The 26783-nt window shown below is 41.6% G+C and overlaps 3 protein-coding genes and 1 long non-coding RNA gene across 10 annotated transcripts in view; 2 read left to right on the plus strand and 2 right to left on the minus strand.

Annotated features, from left to right (window-relative positions):
• Nucleotides 1-2334, plus strand: dpt (dermatopontin). Its single transcript, XM_088313693.1, has 4 exons — nt 1-336; nt 1541-1666; nt 1842-1949; nt 2025-2334. The coding sequence occupies exons 1-4, from the start codon at nt 50-52 to the stop codon at nt 2089-2091; spliced, it is 588 nt and encodes a 195-aa protein (XP_088169819.1). The 5' UTR covers nt 1-49; the 3' UTR covers nt 2092-2334.
• A 4834-nt stretch (nt 2335-7168) lies between these two features.
• LOC148324643 (uncharacterized) lies at nt 7169-11576 on the minus strand. Its single transcript, XR_015846380.1, has 2 exons — nt 11434-11576; nt 7169-8318 (listed from the first exon to the last, which is right to left on the minus strand). It is a non-coding gene; the product is annotated as an uncharacterized LOC148324643 (long non-coding RNA).
• Nucleotides 10881-18256, plus strand: zbtb11 (zinc finger and BTB domain containing 11). The gene is made up of 10 exons (XM_088313912.1): nt 10881-11468; nt 12446-12729; nt 12995-13226; nt 13325-14370; nt 14556-14873; nt 14981-15398; nt 15760-15877; nt 15965-16123; nt 16616-16791; nt 17554-18256. The coding sequence occupies exons 1-10, from the start codon at nt 11159-11161 to the stop codon at nt 18099-18101; spliced, it is 3609 nt and encodes a 1202-aa protein (XP_088170038.1). The 5' UTR covers nt 10881-11158; the 3' UTR covers nt 18102-18256.
• A 283-nt stretch (nt 18257-18539) lies between these two features.
• Nucleotides 18540-26783, minus strand: part of tp63 (tumor protein p63) — a 64574-nt gene continuing 56330 nt past the window's right edge. For 6 of the 7 annotated variants that reach the window (XM_088312747.1, XM_088312746.1, XM_088312748.1 and 3 more), the window contains 4 exons: nt 24014-24159; nt 22031-22178; nt 19407-19500; nt 18540-19322 (listed from right to left, as the gene is read on the minus strand). In XM_088312747.1, the coding sequence (XP_088168873.1) occupies nt 19032-19322; nt 19407-19500; nt 22031-22178; nt 24014-24159 (679 nt within the window). In that variant the 3' untranslated portion in view covers nt 18540-19031. The remainder of the gene's footprint in view (nt 19323-19406; nt 19501-22030; nt 22179-24013; nt 24160-26783) is intronic. The other variant, XM_088312749.1, reaches the window with a different exon arrangement.

Raw genomic sequence — 26783 nt, forward strand, 5'->3', positions numbered from 1 at the left:
TAAGCAAGCGTTTGCGAGGGAGAGCGTCACAAGTCCTCACCCCGTCGACATGAATCCGATTCTGGTGGCGCTGGCCTGGTCCCTGGTGCTCTCGGGCCGAGCTCAGTTTCAGTCTCAGTCGCACGACCACCAGGACATGGGCTGGGTCAACGGCTACCGCCAGGGTTTCAACTTCCAGTGCCCCCACGGCGAAGCCCTGGTGGCCGTCAGGAGCTACTTCAGCGCCGCCGATGGTTCCGACCGCATCTGGTCCTTCGAGTGCCAGCCCACGCCCGAGGGGCTGGGAACCCCCACTGACTGCTGGTGGGACGACATCAACCGTGCCGGTCTGGAGTGGTAGGTGACCTTCTTTGTGGACCGTTCTATTTATAGAAAATCCTGCATTTCTGCAAATCGTTAGCCTAATAGCAGAACTGCCAAAGTTACACAAGTGTCTTCTGTTTGTGGGAAAGTATGAAGCGTTTCGACGGCCCCTCGGAGGCTGCATTTACAAAAAAAAAAAAAGATTAACGACGACTAGCAGATCGACGGAAGGAACATATTTTATATTCGAAAAATCTCAGGGAATATGATCACCAAACCCAAATATAACAAAAAGTATACATACTGAAATAGTGATGATCTCGTCTCAGTTTACTTACATTTTGACAAAGTAAGGGGAAAAAAAAAAAAATTAAAAATTCTAAAACGTTCGGAATAAATTTAAAAAGTCTCCATAAAAATAAAAACTCCAGTATAGTCTAAACAACTGAAAAATATATTTAACTACATTAAAATTATTAATACTTCAGTTAATTTCCAACACTGGCAATCACTAGTAAAAATCTGTAAAAAAAAAAAAGAAAATTCTAAAATGTTCGGAATAAATTTAAAAAGTCACCAGAAAAATAAAAACTCCAGTAAAGTCTAAACAACTGAAAAATATATTTAACTACAGTAAAATTATTAACACTTCAGTTAATTTCCAACACTGGTAATTACAAGTAAAAATCTGTAAAAAAAAAAAAAAAATTGTGATGGAGGTTATCGCTGAAATTGTCATGTGACATCTGCGCAACAATCTAAAGCAAAACCGCTTTTCTTGGCCTCAAAAGAAGCGTCGTGAATTTGAACTTCGGCTTTACCACCTCCCAGTTGACTTGATTCAAAGGCAAGCACTCCAATAAGCTTCACATTTACCCAGCACTACATAATCCCAGTCCATTTAAATGAACGCCACGGGTCGCAGGGGAAATATCCCCCGTGGGCTCGTAGTAGGCCGTGTTGCCATGACAAATGTCTACGCACGCCTGATCCCCCGCGGACCTCAACATTCCCTACCTGTGATGCACTCATGAGCAAAAAAATAAATAAAAATGTGTGTATTCGAACCAACCGCATTGTGTTTCCAGTCTGCTCACCAAATGACTAATACACAAAGCAAAACGCCATAGACAGGCTAATAAAACGACCGTCGGAGTTGCAGTGTTCCGACACTAAAATATAATCGGACATTTGAACACAAACGGTGAAGAATTTTATTTATTTATTTATTTTGCAGGACTTCTACGTGCACCCGTAACGGCATCGTGGCAGGCGTGCAGAGCAAGTACTTTGAGAGCGTCTTGGACCGAGAATGGCAATTCTACTGCTGCTACTACAAACAGCGATGTCCATACTCCTGCATGTGTGTATGCAGATATTTGGGGAAATATTTTTGTGCTTTTGGTGGAAAAACTCAAGTTCAAGTATGTTACAATGTTTAGAATTTTACTAGATTTTATTTGAGGGGGAAAATTACAGATACGTGAACAAATGAATCGTTAATTAGAGAGATTGAATTCGATTGGTTTTCCCGACAGGAAGACAAATGACATTCCTGAAAACCACCACGAGGAGGGCGAACTCGTGGTTCCCAGCTACGGCTATTTCATCCGAGGAGCTCAGACCACCTTCAGCGGAGTGCTAAGGTCTGTTTCTGACAAACTTCTTGGTTTTATCTTGTTCTGCCGGACTGACTGTGTTTTCTTGATATTTTCCCGCAGGGATCGCCAGTGGAAGTACATCTTGTGCAGGATGACCGACTTTGATTGTGAATTTGAGAATTTATAGACGCATTCAAGAAAAATGCCATGTTTACCTTTTAGGTAATGACGACCATGTGGTTCGCGTATTTACTTTTTATGGGCCAAACACAGGCCCGTATCATTTACTAGCATGCGACATAAAAAATGCACGTAAAACCCTAAAAACATGAAAACAGGAAATGCCGTTAAGTCGTGGTCATTTACACGAATTCCCTTTCATGTAGGTTTGGCAACTATACGCATATTGTTCTATAATCACAAGATTAAAAACGTCACTCTCATCATTACATCGTGGAGGTTTCTTTATCGGGTGTGATGTGAATTTATATTCTGTCACCAAACGGCATAAATAGTCCAAACAGTTTCATTTAGTGAGCCGACACTTTGTTGGCTTTATCATTTATCTCACTTGTTCGAGAAACGACTGGTGGGTTTTTTTTGGGTTTTTTTAACCAGCCTGGTCCAACTCCAAAGCGCATTTAACAAAGTCATCTGGAGGATACAATGAACTGCGGAGAGCGCTGGGGTCCGGGCCAGTTGCTTTTCAGCACTGTTTGTTTACGGCAGCTGCCGTCTCGGGGCTTGAGGCCAAACACCGCCACTCTGGGCCAAACCTTTGCGCCACTGAGCCGCAGACTTACGGCAAGTCACACGCCTGCTGAGCCCCCCTCATAGAACTTCTCCTAACGACCCAAAGTCGCTTGGCCCAGTAAGAACTTTTCTTGTTCTTTCGGGCGGTCAATCTTTCGCTCTCTGCTCAATGGCCAACCAACTTTCAGTTCTCATGGTGTGAGCGAGGTTACAGGGAGAAGGGTTGTTTGGATGAGCCCAAGTGGGTCAGCGCCATGCGGCTTGACAGCCCCACCGCCCGCCCCTGGGGCCTCCCTGTTTATTTTAGGGATCCTCGGGCCATGACGAAAACAGCTGCCTCTTTTTTTTTTTTCCGCCACGTGTGACAACAACCGCAGCGGAGTAGCCCGGACGGTTAGCCACTTGGCTTGTAATAAGAAAATAACATGATGACAATAAACAGTGCAATGCTCAAGGGAATATAGAACACATTTCTGGACTGACCAGTTTCAGTTGCTGTAAATTAGCAGTTAATTAGCTAGTTTGTTTCATTGTTACTTTGACAGCTGGATAGTTGGTTAGACTGGATTGCGCAAAGTAAATCCTGTAGGAATACTGTACATGAGCAATTTATTTAAAAAGGGGTTTGTTTGGTGTAAGCTAACTGGCTAAATAGTCAATTAACAGTGTTAGGCAAAACACGATCAAATAACCAATTTCAAGAGATACGGGTTATTTGTTAGTTGTTATTTGATCTACCTGGACTAAGCACATCGACAAAACCAATGAGTAGCTTTAGGCTAATGGCAGGGTTGGGCCAAAACAATTAGACTCTAGAGGTTGAGTTTATTCATGGTTGCTATCAGGATTACGCAAAGGAATATACCCAAATTCTAGAGGAGGTTTTGGTGGCAAACCAGAGGAAAATCGAATACTGTTTGTTAGTTAGCTAGTTAGTTAGCTAGCAAGATAATGCAATGATACATAATCCATTAGTCTCTTAGTTCGCTCTTTATTTAGCAATCAGTATTACGCAAAAATAGATTTTCATGTTTGGAGACATTTTTTGACTGCTGCTCATTATGTCGTTAGCATTTATTGAGGAAAAGGTAATAAGCTATCAAGTCAGCTAGCTACTTTGTTAGTTAGCTGGATAGATATTTCCAGTATGTTACCAAGTTGGATTTGTAGTACAGCTCGAGGAATTAATTAATTTATTTAATTAATTTATTTAATTTAATTAATTTCTTTTACAGTACAGTCCGCTTGCATCGGGGCCAAGAGAGAAGAACCACTTTTCCAATTAGCAGATTTTTTAGGGACATCCTAAATTTAAGAGAGGTTAGATGAGACGCTCAAACAAATGTCAGATTAGACAATTTACCAAATTGCGATAGATTTCAGCTCACAGTGAACTTAATGTGGATAGGTGCTCTAGAAAATTGATGGCTGGATGAGTTATGAACCTTTGGGGGTTAAATATTGGATGTCAGGCCTCATAAAATGGTTGGGTTCCGCACCCTTGATGGGGTGTAAATCCGATGAAAAAGAGACACACAAACATGGTAGACACACACAGCAATTGTAACTTTTGGCATAAATGAAACATTTGTGTCCACAGCTGGAGTCCCAAAATGACTCTTGAGAAGTAGAGAGGACTCTTGTATTTTTCCAAATGACATTAGCACTAGACTGCAAATGATGTTAGAGATGTGGACACACTGCACCTTTATTAACCTTCTGTGCACCCACTCATACGCACGCAAATGCACGCTCACAGGCTGGCACACGTTTGTGTTCCGTCCCTCCCATAGATCCCACGCACTTCATTGTGATTATCCGTAACGTTACAACGTGTTCCTGTGCGACGTGTCTTTGCATGTGGGAGGGAGGCTGGCAGGCTTCTGATGTCATTTCATATTCAAACCATTTTTTTATTATTGCCTTGTATGGGGAGTTAAGCCAACACCATTTATGAGTAAGAGCACAAGATGACCTCCACCAAGGCCAAACATTCCTAAATGTTTCCACTTGATTTTAAAATCATGCCAATGATCCATGCCACTCCTGTAGGTGGCAATAGGATGCCCATTATCACACATAACGATTGTCTAGTTTCACACTTTTTAGCCAACTAAACAACCACCTAACTGAGTAACTAACCGCTAGAAAAGAAACGCACTGTTTATGTATTTGGCATAATCCTGATAGCTACGTAACAAACAAACAACCAAGCTAGCTAGCTATCAAGCTAACTAACAACACTGTCTGCTTTAAATGTACGCTGAAGCATCTGTAGGGCAATCCTGTTACCTACGGAAATAATGAGCGTACAAACTAAGGTCACTGCCGAACCTGGTTTTGAAGTAAGTATAATGAAACGGTAAAGAGTTGTTAATGCTGTACATTCCTTAGGCTACAATGGAAATCAATGCGTGTACTCCTGAAACTGCGTAGCTAGCCAACTAACCAACCAAATAACTAAATGACAAAGAAACTAGAGGAAAGAAAGGTGCTGTTATTTTATTTTTTTTGTACAATACTGATAGCTACAGTATGTAACAAATAATCTAGCTAGCTCACTCGCTGCTATGGCTTTTCATTAAGTATTTTTTCGATATCCTTGCCATCTAACCTGAGGTCCTTGTACTACAGTATTATCCGCTTTGTCCTCCCGAGTGGGACAACTCCAGTTCCAAATGAAGCAAAACTGTGCACTCATTGGCGACTGTGTGCTACTAGTACCACTACAGTGACTAGTAGCTTCACTAGCCATCCCAACAGTGGGTGAAGCTCTCGGTGCTTGGTGAAGGTTATAGCGTGAGTAGCACATCAGCAGTTGGGCTTCAGACAGGCGCACATGCTTGACGGTGCGAGAAGAGCTTTTGTTTTGTGTGCACACAATACTGTCAGAGCCCGGCTTGGCTCTCAGATTAACGGCAGTGCATCGCTTTCATGCTGGCTGCCTTTACCTTTCACCCCTTCACCGCCGCCTCATTCTGCTTTTACCGCTCCCGGCGTACACAGTAATGTCCAATGAGTGGCCGAAGGAAAAGTTGTTTGAATGTATATTCCATAACCTTGATATCCATTTTGAGGTCCATGGTCCAGTCTTCTAGTACACTCTTTGACCTCACTAGTAATAAGAAAATTCAGTACACTAGTAGATCGTGTCCTACTAGTAATGTGCTTTTTCCACTCCTCAATGACATTTATCCGCACTGGTAGGACGACTACATGGTAAACATGCGACTAAACTATAACTACTAGTGAAGTGCTTGTTTATGTCTGTCATTCATTTGTCAGCTTGTACAGTTTTGATTAACTAGTAACATTTAGTTGTCCTACTAGTTTGCCAATGTTGTGAAAAACATACTACATTGCTTTGTCCTTACTAGCAAGACAATTAAGTGCACTAGTGAAACGAATAGGGTGCACTAGTTGAATGACTGTCCTACTAGCAATGTTTTTTTTTTAACTATACTGCTACTTATGACCAAAAATAATTACACCTTATTCGTAAACTGTTGCACAACACGAGTAGGAACACTACTAGGCCCGAATACTAGTAGCATCCTGGACCCAACTAGTAGCACTAAAAGGCCAAGTAGTATTTTTACCTCACAACAAATAGTTGTCATATTAATATGCAGAAATATCATTAATAGTCTACTAGTGCCCTGAATTGTTTTAGTAACATCCATTTTGTTAATATCATTAATATCCACATTAAGACCAATTTGTCCTCACAAGACAATTCCGTGCACTAGCAGGACCAGTGTGAGATAATAGTAACATGTTTACATTTCTACACACTAGTAGCTTCCTACATGTTACACAAGTACTACAAGTCAAGTGTGAGATTAACTAGAATTTGATAATGTCACCAGTAGTACTAGTATCATGCAGTTACCAATTTGTGCACAGTTTGGCTTCACATAAGCATTTGTTGTCCTACTACCCAGCGCCGTTCATCTCAACCGTGCAAGAATGAGTCTTTTGTGGCTCAAATGTGAAGGCTGGGAACTGGAGGAGCAACGCGGCTCACCTTACGCCGGCCCGATTCCCACACTGCCCCGAGGATGCTTTTATTATTATTATCCTTAACCCTAAATCTCCACCGTGATATTACCCGACACCCCAAGTTGGACATCACGAGGGCAGTGCGTAAACATTCGCGCAGAGCTCCCTCCTGAGATTTCCCAGAAGCGCGGACATTCCCATCTCGCTTGTGTTTTTCCTCCTAAAATGACAGGGAAGGAAAAAGGGGACCATTCCAAGGCACCCCCCCACCCACCCCATATTTAACGTCTGCACACTTCTAATATACTAGATGTACATATTAAAGGTCTATAAACATATAACTCCAATGGAACATGTTTACGCCAAATTTATTGTCCTATACATGTCCAATCTACCATGTTTACTCATCATAGTTACTGTTACATGAACCTCTAATGTGCCATATTTCCATACTTAATGTAATAGGCACCTCTAATCTATTATAATAAATACACGCAAAACACAACATATGCATATGTGCATTGTATTTTATTTAATGCATACTGTATGTGCCTAAAAATAATACTGTATTATATTTAATTTCCTTAGTGAGTGGGTGAGTGAATTAGTTAGCCAGTTAGTTGGTTGATTAAATATAAATTACAAATTTCTCATGCAAGCGATTTGGGTCGCCATTAGTTAGTTGCCTAACAAAAGTTGTTCAAGTTATGAAGTTGTCGTGTAATTAGTTTGCCAGGCTTGATAAGTTACTTGATTGGCTAAAGCCGCTATTCACATTTTTTAAGTTGAATAATTACCTGTAATAAGTTTGTCAGTGAAATGGTTAGTTAGCTAGCTAGTTAGTTAGTTAGTTAGTCAGTCAGTTAGTTAGTCAGTCATTGATGTTTTTATTACACAGTCTTCAGTTTTTCATTTAGTTTGTTTGTTGGTAACTTTTTCTTTTCCATTTACTTCAATTGATTGAGTTGTCATGTAAATGATCCTGTTCTCCAGTTGGTTTGTGAGTTAGTTGTAACTAATTGTTAGTTGGTTAAGTAGTTTTTAGTTGGCATAAATCATGAGTCTGAGTTCCCACAATGACAAATGCAACTTTCCTGTTTTCCGTATCCTCGCTAAAACTTAGCGTAATCGTCTTGGGTCGACACTGCGAAATTTGGTGGGAATCAAAGTCCTCCCGATCCAATCTCCCAAAATGTAATTAGGCCACCCAACCAACAGTGATGGATGTGCACGTGTGCGTGCGTGTTGTATCGAGAAACAGGTTCTAGCACCTTTGTGTTACACACAGTCGTTAAAACATTAGCGACTCATGGTGAAAATGTCGTGTTGCTTGCTTTCCCTCCTTGCTACCCCGGCAGTGTGCTGCAATCCCAGCACATGAGACAAGATCAACACTACAGAGGCTCTTTCTCACGTCCTCACACTGTCTCTCTCTCATGGTGCCACCAGCAGTGTGTCATGGAAAAGTACAGCAGCAGTAGAAGCATCAGGGAGGGCCGTCGTCGCTTGCCGCATATCCAACGGCCTTGGCTGCACGTACAGCCATCCAGACAATAAAAAGATAGCTCGGCCCGCTTCTGCCCTTCTGTCGGCAGACGCTGTTATCTGGGCTCTGGCGCGGGGTCATCGGACAGATTGGTTTGTGCTTTCCAGCGGGAACTGAAAGCCATTAGAGGAAGAGATTGATGAGGCAGCTCAAGGATTGCAAATGGAGAGTAGGGCAACAGGATAGTGAACAGGTTGAAGCAAACATGGAAGCACGGAATGCTAGCATACATGCTATCATTTTAGAGTTCACCCTCAAATGTTCGAGGAAAATGGGCTTCAAAAGCCAAACAAAACTTGGCAATTTAAACGTCATTTAGCGTCACAAGATGTCATCACATTCAATTGTTTTTTTTTTTTTGGCTGACAGTTTCCATTTTTATTTGGTTAAACCCACCCGTGGGAAAAAATGGTTCTGATTTTACAAGGTCATAGTGTAAACCTATCAATTTGTTCAGTCGTGAGCGAGCTTGTTAGTTAGACACAAAAATAAAAAACAATGTTTGTGGTTGATGGGTAAAGTAAGTAAGTTATTTATTTAGATCGTTAATTACACATGATGCCAAGAAGAAACTTTTTTTTATATGTAGACAGAGCTACAGATAACAATTATTTAAAAAATGTATTAATCTGTTATTTTTTGTAGATTTATTGATGAGTTTGATTTTTTTAAAAATCCCTTTTTTAAAAAACAGGACATTATTCAAATTGACTGTGCACAAAATGTACAAAATAAGTTGCTCATGATGTGTACTGGCCAAACACAGACCTTCCCTCAACCTTGACTGAGCCTCGCTACTTAAATTAAGGAAATAGCACTGGGCCTAAAATGGATCCCTGTGGAACACCTGTCATTGGGCTTGTGTTATATTACCCTTTGCAAAGACAGTATTTAGATGTACTGTGCATGTATCAAATTAATTAAAGTTTTAAATTAAAGTCACAATTGGTCCGTTATTACATCTCACTGTAGTTCCTATGAGGAAAATGTTACGTTCTAAATGTCATTTCGTGAGAATGTTCTGAAATTCTTTGAGAAGTGTTCATCTTATGAATAGAATAGATTCATAGTTGTGCATGTATAACCTGATGATGAAATGTCTGATTGTAAAAAAATTAATAAATAAAATAAATAAAAAAAATAAAAAAATAAAGATTATACAGTCCTGACTTACCCAAACTGGCGGACTATGTGAGAGACAGATAAGAGCTTCCTGTTTTCAAAAAGGAACATCTCTCAATAGCATCAAAATAAAATCAAACGAGGGAACTGAACAATGGAGAGGAAATGACACTGAGAAAGATGAGAAACAGTGGTGAAAATAGACAATGAATAAAAAAAAACATGGTGCTGATGGTTGGATAGGAAAAAAAAACAAAACAAATGCCAAAAATAAATCTGCTCTGCCTCAGAGGTTGCATATGTGCAAGTCTCACATCTAAAGTGGACATACTTATATCTAAAAAAAAAAAGTTAACATGTTTTTTTTTCACGAGTTTTTCGTAATTATTAATGACAATTTAGTCCGTAATGGACCAAATGAACGTCTGTCTTAATGTAAACCACGAAAGACCATGCTACGCTTTCGGTGATCGTAAAAGAAAATACAATTAAATGAATTAAATCAATGACAAATAAGCTATCAGTAGTTTGCTACTGATATCTAGCGTGTTTTATGGTCGCTGATAGCCGAGGCCTGCTTCTTACACGACAGTGTGTTGAAGGGTTGAGTGTGAGGGGAGGTTACTTATCTGCACCCTTGAGAGGGTTTCCTTGTGTTTATTTCTATTTGTTTATGTAAATTGGAGTCCTGATCATGTTTATGTTGACTGTGGACACACAGGCAACTTGTCATCTGTGTCAACACGCCGACTCGATACACTGCTCTGACGTGTTTTGGACGAAACAATGCTGATTGAATTGCAGACTTTTATGGCGATAGTCATCATGAAAAAAATATTTTCAACACCACACAAGTGCCATTCTGACTGGTTGGCATATATTATAAATTAAGGAAGCTATAATGAATTTGAAGTAGAAATACAGAATTAATAACTGAAAGGGAAGTACTTTTTTGTTATTCTATGTGTTTTGTTTTTATTATTTGGCATTCAAGATCTCTATTTGGTCTTGTGCATTAATTTTTCATTAATTATAATAGTAACATTAAGTAAAAATGTGACTTTCCCCCTCAATATTACTGTATTTATTTTTTTAAAGATGTAGTAATTAGATTTTAAACCAAAAATATAATTACATAAAATGTGTTTATTCATTCGATGATATATTTGAAGTAAAAAATAATAGGAGGAAAATTTAGATTTCTATTGATTAATTAAAATGTTAAACACCTTGTCTTAAAAATTTAATAAAAAATATTAATTCAAATGTTAAACAACTGGCCTTAAAAAATTAATTAAAAAATGTGTATCAAGTAAAATTGAATGCAATTTAGCCCTGATATAAAAACTAGGGTCATTTATTTTATATATTATAAAAAAATACAAATAATTAAATTATATTTTGACTTAAATATTTTTTTATTACATGTTTATATTATTGTTGTTGGATAATATCCGTATAACATTTTATATAGTTGACTTCTGCATGACTAAAGATTGAAAGTGTATATTTGGTGAAAAGTTTAACTACAGCGCTCACTAGAGGCGCCGTGTGTGTTTGTTTTGTTTTTTCCTGGCGAGCACTTCCGCCATCTTCCACGCAACATCCGGTTGTGCAGCAGCCATTTTCTCTGTTCGGGCACGTCTACTCTGACGTTCGAAAAACTGCCGTTCCACCTTAACAAAAAACTGTGGAATATACTCACCATGCCTTTGTTTCAACTTTACACTAGCATCTAAAAATATATGAACATCCAAAACTCGCGTCGGAGGAAGGGCCGACTTTTCGCGATAAACGCCCCGCGTTGAAGCGAGCGTGAGGGCCGAGCAGCATGTCGTGCAAGGAAAGCTACTTGGCCATCTTTCGCTATCTGACGGACGAGCGGGAACCGTACGCGCCGGGCACGCCGGGCAACACCAAGCGTAAGATACGCAAAGCGGCAGCCTGTTACGTGGTCCGCGGTGGCACCCTGTACTACCAGCGGCGATTGAAGGGCCAGGACGTGTTCACCGAACTGGAGGTAATACTGCGGGACGAGCGCAGGAAGGAACTGATCGAGCAGGCGCACGTCCTCGAAGGAGGGGAGCACGTTAACCAGCAGCTCACCTGGGAGAGCATCTCGCGGAAGTACTGGTGGAGAGGTAAAAGCGGCAAACGAGACTCGCGGTGGCCGATAAACGGAGCTTTGTTGTCGGGTTTAAAAAGGGAACATGAGCGAGGAAGTGTTAGCGTTTTGTATCAAACGTTTCCCTCCTATCACTGTGACGTACACTGGTTGTTTGGCGCTATCCTGTGGTCAAAAAGTGCCTCGACAAATTAACTCCCCCCGCCCAATTATTAAAAAAAACGAAGATTACAGGAAGATTACACGTTTTTCTCGTAACGTAGAGATGTCCATATTAATCGTTTAATTGACAACGCTGATTATCTTTTGTGTCCAATCAGAATAAGACATTTGCAACCAGTAACTGAATTAGGTTGTAAAAATGATGTGTACAACAATCCTGCTCATGTTGTATTGCACAATTGTTCATCATAACTTAATCCTGCCAAAATAGGCAACAATAATTCAAGTGATTGGTTCGGTTAAAAGGGGCGGCACAGTGGATGACTGGTGAGCATGTCCACCTCACAGTTCAGAGGTGCAGGAGTTTGCATATTCTCCCCGTGCCTGCATGGGTTTTATCTGGGTACTCTGGTTTCCTCCCACATTCCAAAAACATGCATGGAATGGTTGTTTGTGTATGTGTGCCCTGCGATTGGCTGGCAACCAGTCCAGGATGTACCTCGCCAACTGCACGAAGATATCTGGGCTCCAGCACGCCCACGACGCTCGTGAGGAGAAGCGGCTTGAATAATGGATGGATGGATTGATTAAAAGACAGTAATCTGGGGAAAATGGTTTTGTAATACGCTTTAATGCGAAATAAAATTCTGATTAATTGATAGTTCAATTGATAGAAAAATCGATTTATAAAAGTATTGTATATGTAAAAGTAAAAGTACATGTTTTTTGTACCCGTACCTCAACTCATGGCAAAACATCTGCCGATCGACTGCTTCAGTCTCAGAAAAATTGACTGAATCACTGGTTGTTGTTTTTCGTCATCCATCTTAGGTATCCTCAAACACGTGAAGGATCACATTCGCGAGTGCGCCACCTGCACCGCTCGCCGCGGCGCGGATGACGGCGCCGGGGGAGGCGGGCGCGCAAACGCTCGATCGAGGAAGCGCAAGACTGCCGACAGAGAAGATGACGATGACGACGACGATGATGATGAAGAAGAAGAGGAAGAGCGAGAAGTGGGAGAAGAAGTTGATGTTGGGCTCTTCCTCGCAGGCCCTTCTGGTCGGAGCAAATCCAAGCTGGCGAAGACTTCCGATAAGCACGAGCTGGTTTATGTTAGTATTGGGAGCCTGCTACCGTGATTGTGTAGTCCAAACCATCTTTCTACGTCATCCTCTTTGAAGTTGCCACTTAGCAAACAGATTTTTATTGTACCACACGGTTGTGTTTGCGTTTCATGTGAAGTTGTTTTAAACTCACAGCTTTCTTTGACTTGGTTCTTTGCACAGGTCCAAAGTTACCGCTTTTACACTGAGCGTGGTTCTGTTTTTTTTTTGTGTGTTCGTGTGTGTGTGTGTGTGTGTGTTTTTCAACACTCAGGTGAACAGCAAGGGCGAGGTTAACCAGTTCCTGTCGAATCACGGCCAGACAGTGCTGGAAAAACTCAACCAGCAGCGCATCAACAATCAGTTCTGCGACATCACGCTGCTGATCGAGGGCGAGGAGTACCGGTCGCACAAGGCGGTGTTGGCGGCGTGCAGCGAGTACTTCAATGAGCTCTTCTTCGAGAAGGGCGCCGCGTCCACGCACGAGGCCGTGGTCGACCTTTCCGGTGAGTTCGCATCTTGTGTATCCCGGTCCGGAGTGAAAAGAGTCATTTGTGTACCTCAAAAAAAGTTCCCCAACTCAACTTTTTTTCACTCCATTCAGGATTCACCAAAGACAGTTTCCTGCCTCTGCTGGATTTCGCCTACACGTCCATGCTTACGTTCAACTTCAGCGTCATGGCGGAGATCGCCAACCTGGCGCGCCACCTGCTGATGCCCGAAGTACTGCAGATCTGCGAGTCGGTGCACAAGCAGGTGGAGGAGCAGAGGCTGGTGGTGTACCAGCACGAGGACAGCCACACTGTCTTAGCCGGACAGGCGGCAGAGTCCCAACCAGACGAAGCGGGCTCTTACACGGTCACCATACAGAGCGACGGCAGTGCGGTGGTCACTCACGCCGGGCTCGCCATGGCGGGGGAGTCTTTCGCCATCATGGCGCCCACGGGCACCGAGCAACCGGTGGCGGTCACGGCCGAGGGGGTGGAGGCCGGCGAGACCCTGACGCTGATCGCGCACCAGGCGGCCCTCTTGGGTGCGGAGGGGGAAACCATGACGGTGGTCACCCACAGTGGGCAGGCGGGCGCCACCGAGTCCCTGGCGGTGGTGTCGGCTTGCCTGGCTATTGAGCAGACGGACGGGGCAGAGACTTTCCTTTTAAACATGGAGGCGGACCAAGAGAAGCCAGCGGAAGTTAACATGGTACCTGTGGTTGATCTTCAGACGCAGGTGGCCCCCAGCGTACCCGAGTCGGCCCCCAACGTACCCGAATCGGCCCCCAGTGTACCCGAATCGGCCCCCAATGTACCCGAGTCGGCCGTCAACATCCCTGAGCCGGCTACCGATGTACCCGAGTCGGCCTCCGAGCACCTCGTTCCGCCGCCCTTGAAACGGAAACGAGGGCGCCCGCCCAAGGTGAAGAAGGAAGTGCTAGCGGAGGAGTTTGTGCCGCCACCGCCGAAGGACGAGGAGGAAGAGGCGGAATCATCCGCCCAGGACGACAAACAGGAAACGGGGAGTGACTCCAACCAACGGCGACTCCGGCAGCGCTCCATCGGCGAGGGCGGCTACGCTCGCCTCCACATGGGCTTGGACGACGACGACGAGGGGAAGAGCGCCGCCACTGCCCCTCGTGGTCCCCTCACGCCGAAGGTACGCTCGACAAACACAAATTTCGAGGGCGCCATTTACTTGCACTTAAACTGAGAGGGCATTGTCTGCAGGTGCTGCTCTTTTGGTTAGCAAGTGACTTCAGTGAAGTCAAGTTGTTTGTAGCCATGAGCCACTACAGTTGAATTTTTCTTCCACATGATTCACTCACCGCAAACATTGTGAAGGTGGGTCCGAGGCCCGGCAAGAGGGGGCGGCCTCCCAAGCAGCTCGAGGACAACCTGGTGGGAGGAGAACACGGTTCGCCGGAAGTCCAGGAACCAGACGGCACAGAGGGCGCTCCGACCGAAGGCGCTTGCTCAACAGAGGCCGCCGCTGTTCCCACACCGGCGGAAACGGAGCTGGATGTGGCTGACGAGGTCACGGCCGAGGGCGGCACGGAGGGGGAGCATACGTGCTTAGAGTGCGGCATGTCCTTCCCCCGCCGCTACGCTCTCATCATGCACACCATGAAGCACGATAAAAGTCGCGGATACAAGTGCAGCGTAAGTAGGCGCCCGCTTCCTGGCTTCAAATTTTTGACCGTTCTTTGAAACCCCAACTTGAAATATTCAAATGAAACCTTAACTCGGGTTTTTTATGTGTCTTACAGCTGTGCAGCAAAGACTTCCAGTACGCCGCCTCTCTGCGCGCCCACCTGGCCCGCCACAAGCAGCAGAGCGGCCAGCGAGCGAGCGCCTCCAAATCGGCGTCCTCGCCCGCCTCCTCTTCGCACCTCGCCGAAGGCGGCAAGGACGGCAAGGCGTCGTGGCCGCACACGAAGCGTGAGTTTGTGTGCGACATTTGCGGCAAGATGCTGCCCAAGCTCTACTCTTTGCGCATTCACATGCTGCACCACACGGGCGTGCGGCCCCACGCGTGCAAGGTGTGCGGCAAGACCTTCGCCCACAAGCACGGCCTCAAGATGCACCGCGCCCTCCACGACGTCACCAAGCAGTTCCAGTGTCAGTACTGTCACAAGTCCTTCGTCAGCAAGCGCAGCATGGAGGAGCACACCAGCCTGCATACCGGTCAGAATAACGCACCGCACTCCACAAAATAAAAAAAATTAAAAAAAGCCCCTCCCAACTGGGTTGAAGCCCTAATCCAGGCACCAAATGCTCTTTTAAAGTGCTCGGTCAATGTTAAAACTGTGAATCAGGCACCAAAACCAAGATTAAAACCCACATTTGAAAGGTGAATCTTTGCTTCAAGCCCCTAATCTGAATTCTGAACATTTGAAACCCTTACGCAAGGTTGAAACCTGAACACGGGCTTCAAACTGGAAACTTCTCTTGAAAGCTTCAATTTGAAACCCTAACCTTTGCTTCAAACCCTAATTTGAATGTTTTTTTTCCTTTGCATTGCGCCTGATGTATGACGGCGCCCCAGGCGAATCCAAGTACCTGTGCAACACGTGCGGAGCGACATTTCACAGAGCCTCGGCCTTGAGCAAGCACCTGAAGAAGCACAGACCCAAGCCGGAAGTGCGCGCCTTCGCTTGTTCCCAGTGAGTAGCGCCCGTGGCGCCGCGCCGCGCCCTTTCCCGCACAAACGATGTTCCCGCGCTGACGACCGCACGTGTGCTTCTCGGCAGCTGCGACAAGCGCTTCTACGAGGCCAAAGACCTGCAGCAGCACATGAACAAGCACATGGGCCTCAAGCCCTTCCAGTGCCAAATGTGCGGCAAGTGCTACAGCTGGAAGAAAGACTGGTACTCGCACGTCAAGTCGCACAGCGTTGCCGAGCCTTTCAAGTGAGTCGCACGCACGCACACACACACACCAAGCCCTTTAAAAGTTCAGGCCCTAGCGCTTTCTTGAAGCCCTCAAACCTTTACTTTAGTCAGAATCCCTCATTTCATGTCTCGAAACCCTAACCAAACCTTGAAAGCCCAAGCCAAGCTGCATTCGAGTCACTCAAAGTGGATTTGAAAGTTTAATTTGAAATTTGGACTTCCGCACTAAACACAATTTGAAAACCCTTTAACTCTAATTTGAAATCCAAATTTAAAATCTGTTGTAATTAGGTTATAATTAGTTATGGGCTCTTTAGTAAGAATTTTTTTCTTTTGACTTTATTTGAAATGTGACTTGTTTTCAGAGCACGTTTGTTACTTTTGATTAGTTTTAGTTTTTTTACTCTAGCAAAATTTTTATCAGCGTTTGTATTTTATTTTTTTGTTTCTTTTCAAAAAAGATGTCTATTTCTTGTGTGCAACGCTCACCCCTCGCTGACTCCCATTCAGGTGCAACGTTTGCGGCAAGGAGTTCTTCGAGAAGGCGCTGTTCCGGCGCCACGTGAAGAAGGCCACGCACGGCAAGAAGGGTCGCGTCAAGCAGAACCTGGAGCGAGAGTGCGAGCACTGCGGTAGGAAGTTCACGCAGCTCCGCGAGTACAGGAGGCACATCAACAACCACCAAGGTGAGGTCTTTAAATCGCAAATTTGAAACCCCAACCCAGGAAGGAATCCAGGGTTTGCCTTCCCTGTCCGCGACTTCGCCTATGACTTGTTTGAAAACGGGGATTGGCGTGATAAATATGTCCCATACTCGACATTCTTGCAAAAGACCAATTTGTCCGTCAGAATTGCCCCGGCAAAACCGAAAATATCTTTTTTGTTATTGTAAGCCGTTGCTGCATTATTGACAAAAGCAAAAATTATCTTTGTGGTTGAATACAATCAAATGAAAATGTAGTTATGATTACATTTAGATTTGTTGAAAATCTAAAACTTTATGTCCAGATAGTTATCCAGATTTATTTGGGCCGGATGAAACGCAGGCAACCAAGAAACAGTTTCCTTACTGATGAATACTTGGCCATCAAGCTATGCCTACAACCAAAAAGAAAAAAAATTCCCTGAAGTGTGTTTTGTGTTATTTGAGTATCAGTGTCTCTGCCATGTGCTCGGCGAATGTGAAATGCCAGCAACAAATTAAAAAAAATATTTATTTATTCTTAATTATTCATTTTTTAATTATTAAAAAAAAATTAAACGTGATGTCAAGGCCAACTGCATTTAATAGTGGTTAGGAGACTTTTATTCTGTTTCGCCACATTGGCTAAGACCCAACCCAACCGTATAAGTGCATTTATTGCAGCCTATGCAAGTATAAAAACAAGTTTGCGGAAGCAAAATAAAGTAAAACCACTCATTGGCTCTCTGCCCTCCTCGTTTTCCAGGCGTGAAGCCGTTTGAGTGCGTAACGTGCGGCGTGGCGTGGGCCGACGCCCGCTCCCTGAAGCGCCATGTGCGCACGCACACGGGCGAGCGCCCCTACGTCTGCCCCAACTGCAACGAAGCGCACATCGACGCCCGCACCCTCCGCAAGCACATGTCCAAGTACCACGCCGACAGCCTGCCGTGCAAGATCATGCTGGAGAAGGACACGCTGCAGTTCCACAACCAAGGCACGCAAGTGGAGCACGCCGTCAGCATCCTGGCGTCCGATCTGCCGCCCGAGCTGCGGCTGGCGCAGACGGCCGCGCCCGCTGCCTCTTCCACTGAGGAGATTGAGACAGTGCTGATCACCGAGGAGACGGTCGAGGCGGTGCAGGCCGTGCAGGCGGCGGAGGCGGCAGCCGACGGCTCCTTGGCCACGCTCTCCGACCGGGGCATCATGCAGGTGGTCAACTACGTGCTGGCGCAGCAGGCCATGACAGGCGTCAGGCTGGAGGAGGCACCCGACGGCATTCAGACCATGGAGGTGGAGGTGGCCGAGGTAGAGTGAACGTATTTATATTATCAGATCCTCTTATGTAGCGCGCGCCGCCCTTTCTATTTTAACTGTGTAAATAGCTTTGGACAAAATGGAGGAATCGCAACTTTTGGGCCCTTTCACGCCCACCTGGTTTTGATTGGATCATGAGACAATAAAAAAGAAAAGAAAAAAACTGCATTATCACTCTTGTTTTTTTTTTGTTTTTTTTTTACATTTACTGTATTTTCACGGCCAAAAGTCGTGCCGTACCAAAAGGCGCAGCGTCAAGCGATAAGAGCCAGCAATCTTGTGTCCCGAAGGGGATCATTTTTGCTGGATTTTTGCCTCGTGCACAGTCTGTTGCTTTTGGTTGACACGGTACTTTGTTTATAGAAAAAAAAGAGGATGAAAATTTCATTTAACAATGGGTCATTTTGAAAAACAGTAAAACAAGACAAAGCAGAGGAGTCAATAAGGCTGGATATTTATTTTGGATTTATATCAAAATAGCCTTGACATATTTACACTTAAGATTGTACAAAAAATAAGGAAATTCAGCAGTTTTTTGTCTCTATTTTTAACTTTTGACATAGTTTTATTTCCTGATGACAAAAAAAACTATACAACATGTACATACATTAATCCCACAAAATAATCCTCAACCAAATACAATATAGGAGTGGGTAACACTTAAAATTGAAATGATGCTCCTGAATCCTGTACAACAACACTCTGGCCTATAGGTGGCGGCACACCAGCTAAATATCGAGATAGAGGTACTTGAAATGTACAATCAGGACTTGGAAATGCATTTTTTTTTAAACACTTTAAACATTTCTTAAGTGCTCTCAAGAAATCTGAACCGTGCAGAACAAGAATAAGTGCACGTCTCAAAAAAAAAAAAAGAAAAATCCGGAAAATGTTCCAGGCGTTTTTTTTTCGCATCGGTCCAGTCCGGTCCTACTCTCCCTCCTCCTTGATGCGCTGCTGCTTGTTGCGGCGCGAATCCAGGTCAAAGGAGAAGTCGGACCAGTCGTCCCGCTGCGGGAAAGAGATGGTCTGGCGCAGCGTGAAGCGAACGGCGTCGATGACGCGCTCGCCGCGCGCTTCGGATGAGCTGACGGCGGACGCCCCGCTGGTGGTGCGCACGATGTGGGGCGGGGGGGAGAAGTCCATGGCCTGACGGTGTTCCAGGATGCCCTTCCAGATGGCGTGCTGGTACTCGGCGGGGATCTTGAGCCGCGACAGGTCCTAGTGGTCATGACACAGGGGAGCGTTAGTGGAGGCCGACGGGGCGGGGCTCCACTCGGTTGTGATTGACGACTGAGGGCTCACCTCCATGTTATAGTTCTCAATCTGGTAGATGTTGCTTAGACCCTGTGCTGTGAAGTAATCCAAGCAGCCTGCGCAGCCCAGACGAATGAGGAAGCTGCGAGGGGGTGGGGAGGGGGGGGGGGGGGCCAAAAAAAAAAAAAGAAAAGAAAGCGTTAGTCAAATTTTAAGGTTCTGAAAATTACTCAGTGTGGTATATTTTTTTGAAATATATTTTTTAAGAAAGAAAAATTGTTATTACAAAGAAACTCATAACCTTAAAGAATATTGTCTTTTTACTGTTGTTTTTATGAGAGACGTTTGAAAGAAATAGACATTTTTAGAGATAACTAAAATCATTAAGAGAAAGTTTTTTTTTTTATATATATAAAAAAAATATCTTCAGGAAAATTATCTTCAAAAACTACAAATAATTACAGGAATAATGTCTTTTTCTCTGAAAATGTCCCCCCAAAAAAAGAAAGGTTGCATGTGGTTTAGAATTTTTTTAACAGAATTTTGTCACTTTTTTTCCCAACATTACAAGACATTTCATTTTGTTTGTGGGGGGGGGTCTAATTATTATGAGAATCTTAAATTATAATAAGGTAGATCAGGTAAATGCTGCTGCTTTACTTTTTTAATAAGAGTAATTTCCTGAGAGATTATTTATTTTCAACCTATTCACTGCCACTGACAGGTAAAGAAGCCCAAGAAATATTTTTACCACGGTTGGCAGTGAATGATTTAATAGAAATACATCTTATTTAAGCAAATAGGCAAATCCTAAAAATAATTGTGAGAAAAATGTGTAATATGCGAATAAGTATGATTTTTCGAGAACATGCGTGAAAGGAAATGTGAAGCAGGCTGCACATCCCAGACGAATGACTTGCGAGGGGATGGCGGTGAAATCAAAACATTGGAAAAATGTCTTTTGTTTTTTAGGAAAATAAATTTAAAAAAAAAACATTTTATGTAAAAAGTCATCAGCATTATTATCACTAAAGGCGGACCAACAGAAAAAAACCCCAAAAAAATCAAGAAGCCAGTGCTAATTGCAAAGCTAATATTGTGTCGCCAAACACCAGAACGAATGCTTCTCTGTTCAGTCCACTTTTCACAGAAGTCTGGCCGGAATCACATTCAAAAGGAGAGCACGCAACTATGAACAGCAAGCTAGCAGGTCACTCAATACTTTTTTTTTTTTTTAAATCAATATAGCTTTCTAAGGAACTAGATTTGTGTTATTTGTTAAGCGAAGAGTAAATCAGAGTCTTCTTCTTTTCACATTTAAAAAAAATGTTATTCTTTCATCATAATTAAAATGTACACTTAAATTTATGATCCCACTTTTATCGAGAACATGGGTTGGGACGAAACTAGTCTTTCTACTTCTTCTGACTCCCTTTGAACATATAAACTATTTTGAATGAAGATATATATATAGAGATTTTTTTTTCTTTGATTTTACTTCCATGTCTTATTTTGTGTTTGATAGGTTCAATAAACCAACGAATCAATCACAGTTTCCTCATTCTGCGCGGAAGTTTTTTTTTTTTTCATTTAAAATCAAGAATATCCACTTAATAGACGCGGTTAGTTGTCTCATAGTTTTACTTATTGCATCACTCATGGCTTTCGACCTTTAAGAAGGTGTTTGTGAAGATGTAGTGCAGCTTTTGTGAGGTTTTCAAAGACGTTTTGCGCAGCGGGGGCGTCACATGATCGCAGACTTTGAAGTACTTGGTTGCTGCGTTTGTAACATCTTAATCAATGCCAGCGAGAATTAGCAATGTATTTTTTTAGGTTGTATTATGTTGACGTGACTGTGTAATACCAATTTAAGGTATAATCCAAGTTGAACGAAGCAGTGCCTGGGAATGCAAACAAGCTGCCTTTTTTTAAATTTTTTTTTTTTAAAACACTTTCTCAAAAGTTGTCATTGGCAGTGTGAGGATTCCACCCGACAGCGACGATATTCATGTGTGATTCTTGCTTTTTTTGAACCACTGCCTCCTTCCCAAAGCCTAAATCTTGAGCGTCTTGTCTTTAGATAACTCTATTAATATAGTTTTTAACTATAAGATTCGGTCATCTGAGTAAATGTTGCCGCTTTGGAGCCTGGTTTGCGGGGGTGATCGTGAATCGAAATTGAAATTTTTGTCAGGAAAAAAAAAAATCGTAATTCAATGTTTCTGAAATCGTTCAGCCCTCGTCATAATATTACAAGAATTAAAAACTAACTCCTTTCAGGAAAAAGAAGTCTTTGTATCTTTCGGCGGGGCAAAATGTAATAAAAAAAATTGAGAAAAAAATGATTAGAATTTTGGCAGAATTTTTTAGGAAAGGTTAGAATACTAAACCGATATTGTTTTCTGGAAAAAGTTTTAATCATCTACAAAAGCCATATTCCTCAAATTTTGGTATTATTACATACCAAAAAAAAACTTAATCCTACAGTTTTTTTTTTAAAGTATTTCAAAAGAATTTAGCTGAATGCCCATCCCACCTTTATTATTAACAGTCATTGGATTCTATTAAAAGTAAAGTTTGAACCTTTGTGCTTCCACTGGAAGCTCTGGTTCCATATTTCCTCCAGGATGAGATTTTAAATTTTTTTTGGTCTTATTTCCTTAGTGGTGTACCTGGAGATGCTGCTGTCCATAGGGTACGGAGGAGGGGGCGTACAGTGCGAGGAAGGCACCAGGGGCAGCTGGGGCTGCAAGGCGTGTGTGGGGCTCAGTGAACTCATGTCAGCGCTCATGGGGATGTGAGTGCCCATCATGGGAGTCACTGCAGAGACAAAAGCAGTGACGGTAGGTCAGCCGGAAAAATTTTCGACCAGAGCTCGCTTTACTTTGTTCTAGTCGGAATTGAATTGGGATTAAGTAGGGCTGGGCGATTAGTCGACATACAGTGAACCCCCGCTCTGCGCGAAAATCTGTAAATAATTCACGCCTCCTCAAATGAAAAAGATCATGAACTCAGGCGACGTGAATGACAATTATTCAGTCGTGAAAAAAATTCAACACAACCGCCTTCACATGAGGCTCATCGTTAGCATTAGCCTAGCATACGTGCCGAAATAACACGCAAACAAATTGACGTGACCTCACACGCGGACGAACAAATATGTACACTCGTGCTTTAAAAAAAAAGTTATTACTCGCTTTTTAGCATTTATTCACAATCATGAACGTTATGGCGACAACGAAGAATTTTCAGTTTCTGATTCCCCCCCCCAAAAAAGCAGAATATCTCAGATGAAAAAAGCAACATAAAAATATTAAACCGAACAAAAACAACAAAAGAACATAAGATGGCGCTCAATTATTTTGTGAGTTGTTTAGTTTGGGCACAAAAACTGCAACTAAATGAGTTATTCTGCCACAATAAAGAATAGCCCATTAAAAAAACAACAACAAAAAAAAAATGGTCACCGTAATGAATTAATTTGAGGTGTTTTTGGGTCAGTCAGATTTTTTAATTTTTTAAATTTATTTTTAATTCACTCTTATCTCTACATCGGTAATAATTTTTTTCAGGTAAGTCTGATTCTTAAATTATTATTATTATTATTGTGTGAAGGCGGAGGCAATAATGATAATCATGTTATTCTGATTCTTTATTGTGTGAAGGCGGAGGAAGTGACGTCACGAAACCGGGAGTGGCGTATTTTAACCGGAAGCGACGTCACGAAACCGGAAGTGACGTCACGGAGCCGGAAGCGACGACCCCTTTTTTATTACCGGAAGTGACGTCACGGAACCGGAAGTGACGTCACGAAACTGGAAGTGACGTCGCGAAACCGGAAGTGACGGTTTTTAACCGGAAGTGACGTCACGAAACCGGAATGGCTGAGTTGTAGAGTCAAGAAATACGAAGCTTTCTATTCCTGCGAAAAGAAAAGGGGATTTTCTGGATCAGATTTAATGTAAGAAAGTGGCCCATTTATTTTACGTCATTCATGTTCGGTGAACTGACAGTTTTTGTTGTGACATATTAATCCCAAAGAGAACATCTGACGCTAACGTATTGGTGGTAAACATTTAAACTGTTTTATGAAAATATATGAATGATTGTGTTTAAATGACATTTAGTCCTAGAGGAAACACGTTTTTGGAGGTTAGTTTTTGCTTGGCCAATCATCTTGAATTGTGAGAAAGAAAATTGCAGTTGCAACCAATACAGCAAACCTCACAAGAAGCAGTTTGGCAGATAGTGAACAATTCATCAATAGAATTGCACACTGTATATTTCGCCAAACCACCGAACAAAAACTCACCTGTTTTTTGGGGAGCAAAATCTGGGCAAAAACTCAGAAAACTTTGCACACACATCAAACATGGCATAAATATATCTATATTTTAGAGTATTTTAAAGTATCTACAATATTTCCATTCATTTTAATAGAGAAAGATGAGTTTTTAGTTACGAGCGTAGTCATGGAGTCAGTTGTTATGCATTATCCTTGTAAAAAAAAAAAAAAGGATTTCTGTAGAAAAGAAAACATTTTATATAATATTGCCCAGCCCTACAAGAAGTAGTTTGGACGTAGGTGAGAGGCAGAACAGCAAGTGGCGCAAACAAACAAAGCAAAAAAAAAGAAGAAGAAGGTGCGCGCTTACTGTCAGTGAGGCCAGTGGACATGCCGGACGGGGTGAGCGTGTTGCGCTGCTGCGGGTTGATGAGCTGACTGACCGACGGAAGCTTGTTGACTTTGCTGTGGGGGGGGGAGCTGGAGCCGTATGGTGTCTGAGGTGCCATCGATGTCCTGGGTGCAAAAGGGGAGAGAATATCACTCACATTGGATCAGCATTCCAAAAATGAGGCTTTTGTGAGAACTAGTTTAATATTTGAAGTCAAAATGAAAATATCACCTTTAAATGATAATTTAAAGATCCACAGACACCCTGGAAATCACATTAGGAACTTATGACAGTTTGGTTTGGTTATTCTTTGAAAAGAATTTCACTTGAAATGAATTGAACATATTATGCATTTAAAAGAATTATAGAAAATATTATAATAATATATAATATAATTATATCACTTAAAAATGCATGTTTAAAAAGATTTATACAATACAATCCAGATCTTAAATACTATTTTTTTAACAGTTTTTTAAAATATAAAAAAAAAATATTGACTATTATTAATTTTTTTAAATCAAAGACTTTTTGACATTGCGGTTGTCTTTTTTTTAATTAATACAAACAGAAAGAATTAGTATTTCAAAACGTACCGTTACATTAAAATACACCATAAGTAAAACCATAAGTAAAAATAAACAAATAAATAAATAAATTGTTTATATATATATATATATATATATATATATATATATATGTGTGTGTAAAAAAATATTGTTTTGGGCATTTTCCTAATCCTTTCTTTTAAACATATTTATATTTTGTTATTATAAATATTTATATAATATAGTAATATTTATATAATAATGAATATATATAAAATATTTTTAAACATAAGTCCCTTGTGACCCTCTATTTCATATCAGGCAAAATGTTTTAAAAAAAGGAACAATTAAAAAAAACAACATAATAATCCAAACAAAAAAAGCAATTTTATTCGCATTAGCCTCAAGAAAAAAGAATCTGTTTCAAACAGAAGAAAAACATTTGCTTGTTTCCCCAAACTGTCCTGCAGTAATTTTACAAAACATGACCAGCATTTTGTCATAACAAATAATAATATAATACTAATATTAAGACCCCTCACCCACCCACACCATCACATGAATGAGTCCAGCTCTGGCAATAAAGCAACACGTACACACAAAACACATGCAAACTCATCAAAAGAGTCCACTGAAGACAGAAAAGTCTGGAAAAAGGGGTGAAAAAGGAGGAGGAGGAATGAGGAAGGCTCAGGAGGAGGTGCAGCGCCACCTGGCGTCCCCGGTGGGATCCAGCAGCTGACTGCCGAGACGTGTTTTGATCACACTGCAACAAGGAACCACACACACAAAAGCAAGATGTCAAGTAGTTGTCAAAAGCCAAAGTCAAAAAGACCCCAACGACTCGAAGAAGAAAAGTTGCACTGCTAAAGTTGGCCACAAGAGGGCACCATGCGAACATCACAAGAGTCAAAGAAAGTTGGAGAAGCAAGAATGAAAACTGACATCCTATTGTCATTTATTGTTTTTCTAGTTTTATATTTGTGGTCAGCGACATTTGTCCTATCCACAGTCCTAAAATATAACAAATTTTTAAAACTCAGAACAAGCAAGAGAGAATCTACGTGACCCCGCAAAATGTTAAACAATAAATTGACTAACTAGCAGCAATTTGTTATGTCCGGATGAGAATGTTTAGCATGAGTACATTATGGAAACAAACATGAAACTAAAATAAATAGTTGCTTCAGTGGAAGCAGAAATATGTCTTTAAATACAATCTACGAATGCTAGTTAGCATGGTTAGCGGAGGAGAGTGCTAATATGTATCCTTTAGCTAATAAAACAACATTTGAATGGATGATAGATGTTGGGGGGTAAAAAAATATTTTGTTGGAAAAAGTTTTTTTTTTTTCCCGAAGTCAATACTATACTTTATCTTGCAAAACCACGATATTTTATTCTAGTAAAAAAAATTTTGGGAAAAAATATAAAAAAAATATTTCCTCAGAAAAACTGAGAAAAATAGATTTTTGTTCCTCCAAAGCGAAAACTTTTATAAAAAAAAAAAAGAGTATGTATTCTTTTACTCTTCTTTTTTTTTTTGCGGAAAATATTACTTTTTTTGACAGAAAATAAAAAAAAAAAGTTCCAGAACAAAAAAACACATTTTTGTCTTGGAATAATTTCTGATAATAATATTTTGTTTGGAAATACATAGAATGAATACAGAAAAATCTATTTTGTCAGAAAAACTCAAAAACCTTTTTGTCAATAAACTGTCAAAAAAATTATGTCAGATAAAGGAAAAACAACATTCTCGCAGGAGAATAAAATGTTATTCTTGGCGAAGTGTTACCTTGGCATTTGAATAGAAAGAATAGAAATAGAATAGAAATCCCTTTATTGTCATTGTACTCAAGTGTGCAACGAGATTAGAGGATGTTATTTCGCATCGATATCCAATGTTCACGATGTCTTGGCGGGTATATCGATGTTGTGCCTCAGTTGATGCCAATAAGAGCAAGCAAACACTAATAAAAAGTAAAAAGGAGCACTTTGAGTTTGTAACTATAATTTACTCGCATCTTATATATGATACAATACAATTCAATAAGACATTTCGACTGCTGGGTGTATGTGTTGCCATTCTTTGCCCCCTTCTAGCGCTGCTGCAAAATTTTGTCTCACAAAGAAAAAAAAAAAAAAAAGTTTTATTTCTCAATGTAAAAAAAAAATAAAAAATCTTATTTGTTCACTCT

This window comes from Idiotropiscis lumnitzeri, chromosome 13, assembly GCF_059441095.1.
Source record: "Idiotropiscis lumnitzeri isolate Australia: NSW breed Sydney's pygmy pipehorse chromosome 13, RoL_Ilum_1.0, whole genome shotgun sequence".
NCBI classification, from domain to species: Eukaryota; Metazoa; Chordata; class Actinopteri; order Syngnathiformes; family Syngnathidae; genus Idiotropiscis; species Idiotropiscis lumnitzeri.

Excerpts from the sequence above, each read along its gene's own strand:
- zbtb11 (XM_088313912.1), top strand. The coding sequence starts at position 11,159 with ATGTCGTGCAAGGAAAGCTACTTGGCCATCTTTCGCTATCTGACGGAC. Across the intron at positions 16,124-16,615 it reads AGCGTTGCCGAGCCTTTCAA|GTGCAACGTTTGCGGCAAGG; the intron begins GTGAGTCGCACG and ends ACTCCCATTCAG. Across the intron at positions 16,792-17,553 it reads GCACATCAACAACCACCAAG|GCGTGAAGCCGTTTGAGTGC; the intron begins GTGAGGTCTTTA and ends CTCGTTTTCCAG.
- dpt (XM_088313693.1), top strand. The coding sequence starts at position 50 with ATGAATCCGATTCTGGTGGCGCTGGCCTGGTCCCTGGTGCTCTCGGGC. Across the intron at positions 1,667-1,841 it reads CGATGTCCATACTCCTGCAT|GAAGACAAATGACATTCCTG; the intron begins GTGTGTATGCAG and ends TTTTCCCGACAG. Across the intron at positions 1,950-2,024 it reads ACCTTCAGCGGAGTGCTAAG|GGATCGCCAGTGGAAGTACA; the intron begins GTCTGTTTCTGA and ends ATTTTCCCGCAG.